The sequence below is a fragment of the Pteropus vampyrus genome, unplaced genomic scaffold, assembly GCF_000151845.1.
Source record: "Pteropus vampyrus isolate Shadow unplaced genomic scaffold, Pvam_2.0 Scaffold108, whole genome shotgun sequence".
Lineage (NCBI taxonomy): Eukaryota > Metazoa > Chordata > Mammalia > Chiroptera > Pteropodidae > Pteropus > Pteropus vampyrus.
In genome coordinates this window covers 3,115,676-3,125,427 of record NW_011888889.1, presented here as the reverse complement: position 1 = coordinate 3,125,427, position 9,752 = coordinate 3,115,676, and the positions used below count along the sequence as shown (strand labels likewise).

At 30.6% G+C, this 9,752-nt stretch overlaps 1 protein-coding gene across 1 annotated transcript in view; it reads right to left on the bottom strand.

The window, feature by feature from the left end:
• Positions 1–3,978: 3,978 nt before the first annotated feature.
• MSR1 (macrophage scavenger receptor 1) overlaps positions 3,979–9,752 on the bottom strand; it is a 71,260-nt gene continuing 65,486 nt past the window's right edge. Inside the window, exon 11 of the mRNA XM_011365272.1 lies at positions 3,979–4,112. Within this exon, the coding sequence (XP_011363574.1) occupies positions 3,979–4,112 (134 nt within the window). The remainder of the gene's footprint in view (positions 4,113–9,752) is intronic.

Genomic DNA, 9,752 nt, shown 5'->3' with positions numbered 1-9,752 from the left:
TAATTTAGCATAGCTGTGTTGATGCAATATAAATCCAGCATAGTAGTGGAGGAGGCAGAGATTGACTTCAGGAAACTCTCCAGAGAAGGATAATTAAAACTTCCTTCTGCATTCAAGACATTTGCATGCTGTTAGTTTAAGTGAAGTAAGCAGATGTATTTACATTTTTAACACAGTGTCCTAGAATTGTAACAAGCTGATTATTCGACTTGATTTAAATGCATAACAATCTGAGCTCCATGTTGAAAATGACATTTTTGATCTATCAGTTATTTGGACACATATAGCAATGGCGGGACGTGCCTTTTCTCATAAATCCTACTTTCAACTAACTTTATGATTCAGTAAAAAAACTGTCAATACATAACCATGTAAAATAACCATGTTATTATTGTTAATAACCATGTTATTAGTCATGCTATTATTGACCACATTAATATATGAGCATGTAAAACTTCCTAATGAGTTTTCCATCATGGCCAAAAACATATCATTAACATTGTTATCTAACAGTCAAGTTATTGCATGTTCAGAGATCTTGATAGCTGGATAAGATTCTTTCTTTAAAAATATGTATAGAGTACAGATTTTGTAAACTGGGCACAAAAGATATATCGTCAACTCTTTTATTATGCTGAAAGTAATTAAATTAAAATCAACTAGACAGATTACAAAAAAGACAAACATGACAAAAATTGCAATCTTGTTTTGAAGATATAAATTGGAGCCATCAGTTGGAATGTGTTTTCATTATTACTAGATTTGTAATCTAGAAGACCTAAACTTCAATATATTCAATATATAAGTCCTTAGAGTATAAAATTCCATTTAAAAACCTAGATGTTAAAATGGTTCAGATATAGACATATAGTAAGTATGAAGGTATTCAACATGTTTATCCAATGATTTTTAAATATTTCTTATCTTTGGACAATATTCTTAATTTCTTAATTAAGAAATATTCATTAAGCTGGTTTTAATGAAGTAAAGTAATACAGATCATTTTGCAATGATTTCATAAATGTGAACGAAAAACGATACATTATAAAGTGCAAGTGACTCCAGCATCTTCAGAATGTGAACAGGCTCTCACACCCCATTGTCGAATCATACACTCTTCAATAGATGATTCTTTCCCAAAACAAAAGACCTCATTCAACCATATTGGACCAGTCCCTGCAAAAATCAGATACAACTGCATTAATATATTTTAGTGTTTATGTTTGAGTGCAACAAAGCCATGTGTTGATCATTTTCTATATATTATTTCTGTGATCTCTATTATGATTCAAAAATTAACCCCCTGCTTCGGAAAACTTTCTATTCTGTCAATGTGTAAAATACTAAAATACAAATTATAAGAGCTATAACAAAGGTACACACACAGTTCTACAAAATTATAAAGAATGATTGCTTTTCTCTAACCATTTAACAAATTAGTCTTAAGGATAAGGGAAAGAAATAAGCTTTAAAATAAAAATAAGGAAAAAAAATGAAGAAAATAAGGAAAGAAATAACCTTTAATAAAAATGGATAAATGAAATGACCTGATGATCTAAGTGTATTTTTATGAGGTATATCTAGAACATAAAATATTCTGAAGTTCTTTTCTTAGCTTCAGTTGTATTTCAGTTTACATGTGTCTGGTTTAACAAACGTATTATCTATTTTTAATTAAACTATGAATAATACAACCAGAAAGAGTTTACCAACTGTCCAGTAAGAAGATCATGAATTATTAATTGCAAGAATACACAAACGAAAAAAAATGGCAGTGCTAACACTTATTCTTTGTCTGAACTCTTCCTCAAACACATTAGAAAGAAAAACAAAGGCTGTCAGTAGTAGGCTACCTTGCAGATATTTATCTAAATAAACAAACTTAACTGCCATTTTTAAGATAAAAACATAATATTACCAATGAATAAGAGAACAACATCTTTTAAAGAAGGAATTCATGGCATGAAAAGATAATTTTAAAAATGGATGTTTGAAAATGTTTTTCTGATCTTCTCTAAAGATTTTCTAACTGTATAACTTATAAAAGTTTTTTTCTTTCATTTACATTTAAGACATTTAGAAATAGAACCTTTGAAAACCTCTAAATAAATGATTTCATTGGGTTTTATTAAACACAGGATATGGCAAACCTCCTAATGAGTTTTCAAGAACATCTTATGTCATCAAGAAACTGATGATTTATCAGCTAACTTTCAACAAACACCTTTGCTAAACTGGTAGAGGGTAAATAAATATGTTAATACTGCAGTCATAATCAATATTTTCCTTTACATCAATATGCTGTCGAAAGGTTTCTTTCAGTCACAAGAGATATATAAAATATATTTAGAAATAAATTCAACAGACCTTTGAATTCGAAACAGACCTTTGTGTAGCTATAAAACAGTGTTAAATAAAGACTTGTTTTTCACAAAGGTATGTATACTAACACATATAATGGCATTTACTGATTTGTCAGATATGCTGTGAACTCAATACATTAGCAATATATACATATTTCATAATGTATACAATTGAAAGTAGTGTGTGCATATAATACATTAATAAATTAGTGGGAATTTTGTAATCACAATGTGGATAACATTTGACCCAATCTTAAAAAACGGGTAGAGGTTTCCACTTGTAAAAAGGAAGTCATTCCATATAGTGGGAGCAGCATGAAAATGCTTGAGGTAGAGTGGTTAACAGTCTCCTGGCATCTAAAACACAAAGTACACTAATGATGGAAGAAGGACCCATTGGGAAGGTTGGATAGAAAGCTGGGACCACGTTATAAATTTTTTGAACTTTATATTGTGAGTCACCAAAAGAAATGACATCATCAGTACTACATTTAGAATTATGTGTCTGGCAGAAGTGTGGAAGTAAAATTGATGAAGAATCCACATGCCCGAAGGACAGTTAATAGGATGTCTATATAGACATTTTCTGTGATGACATGTTTTTATTTACTTTTAGAACAGACAGGAGATTTTCCATATAAAACAAATTGGTGTAGTCACTTAAATTTTAAATAACTTGTGCCTTCAATAGAACAATCCAAACTTGAGACATAATTATATTTTGGTTTACATTATCAAGATAATTAGAAATATTGTGTTTTTCACTTAATATAGTAGTAATTAAATCATTATTCAAATAATATTCTATTATAAAAGCAAAAGTTTTTCTGTACTAATCAGTTTTAACAGTAATAATAGTAATCTGAAGAGCTCATGTGTTTTTGAAACGTTTATAACAATACTGAGTCTTTTCAACTTAAAATTTTAAGGCAGATAAAAAGGAATATGATCTCAAAATCTGAAATCTTTCCAGGAACGCTTTCTGTTTCCCAAATTGCTACTAGGTAGGTATAGCATGGTCCCATTTGTGTTTATAAGTGTTTGTATGTGTGAGCATGTTTGCATATGTATGTCTTTTTAAATACACATTTCTTTTTCAAATATATACTTTATCTAAAGCCTGTACCAATTTTTTGAAAGTCCCAGAGGGTTATTCAAAAATATAGGCAAATAACAATTGCACGGATAGTGAAACTGCTTCCACGTTAACTTGAGACAGAAGCAAAATAATGGGACATTTATAGATTGTACTTATTACATTTATGGACATTTATAAATGGTATAAATAAACATAAGTAAAAGTGTTTGTGAAAGCTGTGGAACATGAGAATATTATGGCTCCATGGTTTCTGTACCCAGGGTACTGTGACGCTTTCACTCTACATTTTGCGGATCTAGTCACTGGGTTTGAATCTTAGCAGTGCAGATTTTTACAATCTAGAAAAAGAGAATTAAGAGTAATACCTCCCAATGGCTGCAGCACCAGCAGGGTCGTCCCCACAGGGGCAGCACTTAATTTCTTAATTAAGAAATATTCATTAAGCTGGTTTTAATGAAGTAAAGTAATACAGATCATTTTGCAATGATTTCATAAATGTGAATGAAAAACGATACATTATAAAGTGCAAGTGACTCCAGCATCTTCAGAATGTGAACAGGCTCTCACACCCCATTGTCGAATCATACACTCTTCAATAGATGATTCTTTCCCAAAACAAAAGACCTCATTCAACCATATTGGACCAGTCCCTGCAAAAATCAGATACAACTGCATTAATATATTTTAGTGTTTATGTTTGAGTGCAACAAAGCCATGTGTTGATCATTTTCTATATATTATTTCTGTGATCTCTATTATGATTCAAAAATTAACCCCCTGCTTCGGAAAACTTTCTATTCTGTCAATGTGTAAAATACTAAAATACAAATTATAAGAGCTATAACAAAGGTACACACACAGTTCTACAAAATTATAAAGAATGATTGCTTTTCTCTAAGCATTTAACAAATTAGTCTTAAGGATAAGGGAAAGAAATAAGCTTTAAAATAAAAATAAGGAAAAAAAATGAAGAAAATAAGGAAAGAAATAACCTTTAATAGAAATGGATAAATGAAATGACCTGATGATCTAAGTGTATTTTTATGAGGTATATCTAGAACATAAAATATTCTGAAGTTCTTTTCTTAGCTTCAGTTGTATTTCAGTTTACATGTGTCTGGTTTAACAAACGTATTATCTATTTTTAATTAAACTATGAATAATACAACCAGAAAGAGTTTACCAACTGTCCAGTAAGAAGATCATGAATTATTAATTGCAAGAATACACAAACGAAAAAAAATGGCAGTGCTAACACTTATTCTTTGTCTGAACTCTTCCTCAAACACATTAGAAAGAAAAACAATGGCTGTCAGTAGTAGGCTACCTTGCAGATATTTATCTAAATAAACAAACTTAACTGCCATTTTTAAGATAAAAACATAATATTACCAATGAATAAGAGAACAACATCTTTTAAAGAAGGAATTCATGGCATGAAAAGATAATTTTAAAAATGGATGTTTGAAAATGTTTTTCTGATCTTCTCTAAAGATTTTCTAACTGTATAACTTATAAAAGTTTTTTTCTTTCATTTACATTTAAGACATTTAGAAATAGAACCTTTGAAAACCTCTAAATAAATGATTTCATTGGGTTTTATTAAACATAGGATATGGCAAACCTCCTAATGAGTTTTCAAGAACATCTTATGTCATCAAGAAACTGATGATTTATCAGCTAACTTTCAACAAACACCTTTGCTAAACTGGTAGAGGGTAAATAAATATGTTAATACTGCAGTCATAATCAATATTTTCCTTTACATCAATATGCTGTCGAAAGGTTTCTTTCAGTCACAAGAGATATATAAAATATATTTAGAAATAAATTCAACAGACCTTTGAATTCGAAACAGACCTTTGTGTAGCTATAAAACAGTGTTAAATAAAGACTTGTTTTTCACAAAGGTATGTATACTAACACATATAATGGCATTTACTGATTTGTCAGATATCCTGTGAACTCAATACATTAGCAATATATACATATTTCATAATGTATACAATTGAAAGTAGTGTGTGCATATAATACATTAATAAATTAGTGGGAATTTTGTAATCACAATGTGGATAACATTTGACCCAATCTTAAAAAACGGGTAGAGGTTTCCACTTGTAAAAAGGAAGTCATTCCATATAGTGGGAGCAGCATGAAAATGCTTGAGGTAGAGTGGTTAACAGTCTCCTGGCATCTAAAACACAAAGTACACTAATGATGGAAGAAGGACCCATTGGGAAGGTTGGATAGAAAGCTGGGACCACGTTATAAATTTTTTGAACTTTATATTGTGAGTCACCAAAAGAAATGACATCATCAGTACTACATTTAGAATTATGTGTCTGGCAGAAGTGTGGAAGTAAAATTGATGAAGAATCCACATGCCCGAAGGACAGTTAATAGGATGTCTATATAGACATTTTCTGTGATGACATGTTTTTATTTACTTTTAGAACAGACAGGAGATTTTCCATATAAAACAAATTGGTGTAGTCACTTAAATTTTAAATAACTTGTGCCTTCAATAGAACAATCCAAACTTGAGACATAATTATATTTTGGTTTACATTATCAAGATAATTAGAAATATTGTGTTTTTCACTTAATATAGTAGTAATTAAATCATTATTCAAATAATATTCTATTATAAAAGCAAAAGTTTTTCTGTACTAATCAGTTTTAACAGTAATAATAGTAATCTGAAGAGCTCATGTGTTTTTGAAACGTTTATAACAATACTGAGTCTTTTCAACTTAAAATTTTAAGGCAGATAAAAAGGAATATGATCTCAAAATCTGAAATCTTTCCAGGAACGCTTTCTGTTTCCCAAATTGCTACTAGGTAGGTATAGCATGGTCCCATTTGTGTTTATAAGTGTTTGTATGTGTGAGCATGTTTGCATATGTATGTCTTTTTAAATACACATTTCTTTTTCAAATATATACTTTATCTAAAGCCTGTACCAATTTTTTGAAAGTCCCAGAGGGTTATTCAAAAATATAGGCAAATAACAATTGCACGGATAGTGAAACTGCTTCCACGTTAACTTGAGACAGAAGCAAAATAATGGGACATTTATAGATTGTACTTATTACATTTATGGACATTTATAAATGGTATAAATAAACATAAGTAAAAGTGTTTGTGAAAGCTGTGGAACATGAGAATATTATGGCTCCATGGTTTCTGTACCCAGGGTACTGTGACGCTTTCACTCTACATTTTGCGGATCTAGTCACTGGGTTTGAATCTTAGCAGTGCAGATTTTTACAATCTAGAAAAAGAGAATCAAGAGTAATACCTCCCAATGGCTGCAGCACCAGCAGGGTCGTCCCCACAGGGGCAGCACGAAACATATTATTTAGTCAGTTAATGTGCTGACCCGTAGGCACAAGTTTTTTAGAAATGACAGTAAAGGAATTCATGAATGTTAAAATACTAAAGCTGTAATAACAATAATGAACAGTTAAGACCATGCTTTGAAAAATTTACAATATGGCCAGAAACATGCAAAGTACTTTTGATAGGTTATCTCATTGGATCCTCCAAATGACCTTAAAAAGGTACATGCTTTTATAGTGCCATTCATTGAGGGAAATAAAAATTAGAGAGAAAAAGTAACTTTGCTCAATGCAGATGGAGCATTTCCACTCTGTGTCCACCTAAAGCCAGTGCCTTCAATCAATAATTTACTGTAATTCTCTACATTATTAGATTTGGTTTTCAACAAATCTGTTTTGAGTCCCTACATGACTGAACAAAATCAAAATCCATTCTCTGTTAGACTGACCTCTTAGTGAAGACTTCTATTTGAGGTAGAAGGAGCAACTGAGTTTACATATACAATTAGTGACAAAGCTGATACTTGCATCTAGAACTCCTAGCTCTTATTCCGGTGATTTTTCCACCAAAAACGTATGGATATGATCATTATATTGTGCCGTTTGATAACTTTGGTATTTTGCTATCTGGAAAAGATTCAGACACAATGAACATGTTTTCAGACACAGTGAATATACTAGGTCTTTTCACATATGCTTTTTAAAACTTATTCTTCTAATATTATAAAATAATGGCAATTATTTTCATTTCATGGATAAATAAACTGAGACTCAGAAAGGATGAATGACTTTCTCAAAATTACAGAAAAAACAGAGCCAAGCAATAGGACATAATGACCTTTAAAACTTAGTCATATTTATTGACTACATAAAAGCCCAAATAATTATAAAAATAATTTTCATAGATTTGTTGTTTTATTTTCATATTAATATATTTAGGAATATTGAGCCTAAGGGGGAAATTTATTTAATATGCATTTCCCATATCCTTCCAAATTGTTTTTTGCGTTAAAAATTAATGCAAAGTTAGCATGAAATTACAAATTTGTTTTTATTTCTTTAGGTAATAATGGTTACTCAAGGATTTTGTTGTTGCCGTTGTCATTGTTATTTTTTGCAACCGAACTATCCTTTCTACTTAGTGGAAACCTATGTAAAATTGATATTTATATTTCAGATGTGTTTTTATTCTCTTATCTATCATCTATTTATCTATCTATCTATCATCTATCATCTATCGTGCATCTATCATCTATCATCATCTATCATCTACCGTCTACCATCTATTATCTATCTATCATCTATCTACCCAGCCATCTATATATCTACAACTCCCTTTACAATTTAAGGGCTAGGGAGAACAAATTGACTGAGTTGATGTTTCCAGAAGCAAACAATGACAAATGTGTTGTCTATTGCTTCTAGAATTTTATGAGCTTGGTTCGTGATTCTTAAGAACATGTTTGACAGACAATATCATTTCTTCTTAATCTCTTTTAAAAAACACAGATATTGTTATTTCTTTAAGAGATTTGAGTTTCTTTTAATCTGATCTTCATTAACCCACAACTTTTATGAAAAAAGAAGGGTAATCAGATTTTTTATACATTAGCCAGATATATATAGTAAAATGATGAGAATTGAGATTAGTGCTGCATAGATACATGGGGAAGCGAAAATCACAAATGGTTAAAAATATCCGAATGAATTTTAATCAAATCCAGTTATGACTGGGTAATATAAATTTATATCACTTTTAAGACTTCTAACTGGGAAGTACTTTGTCAATAGCTTCTCCTTCAATAAAAAACTTTTTTTTTTAATTAATCAAAGTTAAAAATGGACTGAGAGTCAGAATAGACAATGGGTAAACAGACTATATATCTGGATTCTAATTTTGTAGTTCTAAAAAAGCCACTTATTTTCTCTGTTTTATCATATATACAGAATAAAAGGGTATGACAAAATATCTCTAAGATTCCATTTACCTTTAAAATTTTGTGATTTGAAAATTTTAAAGAAGCAAGCTCTTTAAACATAAAGCTCTTAAGAAGTAAGAACTTAGGACATTCTGTCCAGTGAAAAGAGACAGATTAAGACAAAAAATCTAGACCTCCCCCCACGTAATAGCTCTGTAAATTTAGGCTAGTTTTGTGACAGCTGACAGCATTACTTACTTTCTCTATGAAAAATTAGGGCTATAATATCTATTTCTCACAGGCACTGTGTGGACTAAATAAGATCATGTAGTAAGCACATGACAAATAATATTATTTTATATTTAGTAATATCTTTGTTACCATGAGTAACAAACAAATATGTTAAAAACTCTATAGGCTCTAGATTAGTTTCTATAGTAATCAACATCTAAACATTTTAAAATGTGCCAGAAGCAAGATGTAAGAATTTGACTTCTGACCATAAAAAAATATGTATTTTATTTATCTTTGAGATGTTTTTTACTTCCATTCACTAAAGCAGAGGTACAGTTATATTTTTGATCTCCTCCAGTTTGTTCTTATATTTTTAAAAATTCCGCTTAGAAAACTGATTATAGATGTGAAAGGGATAATGAATAAAAGATAACATTTATGTTTAGAACTTTCTTTAGTTTCTGCTTTCAAGTTTGGGTCTTCAGTATAAACTTCAGTATAAAGATGAGATAGCTGCTCCAGGTTCAGCTCTTACTTCCCACATTAGCATACAGGCTCAGATATACCTTGCACAAATTCCCAGAGTACCACCGCTGTCTGATAAAGCTCATCCAAGTTTGATACAGGGAGACCACAGGGTCAAGAGATTGGACAGCCTGCATAGGGAAAGAAGTGACTCACTCCCTCTTTCCTGAGCCATGCAATGACAAGCACCAGATGCCTCTCAGCGTTTCCTTAATTTAACCTTTTTGTCTACTCAAGAGAAAGAACATTGTATTTTATGCAAAAGGTGCAT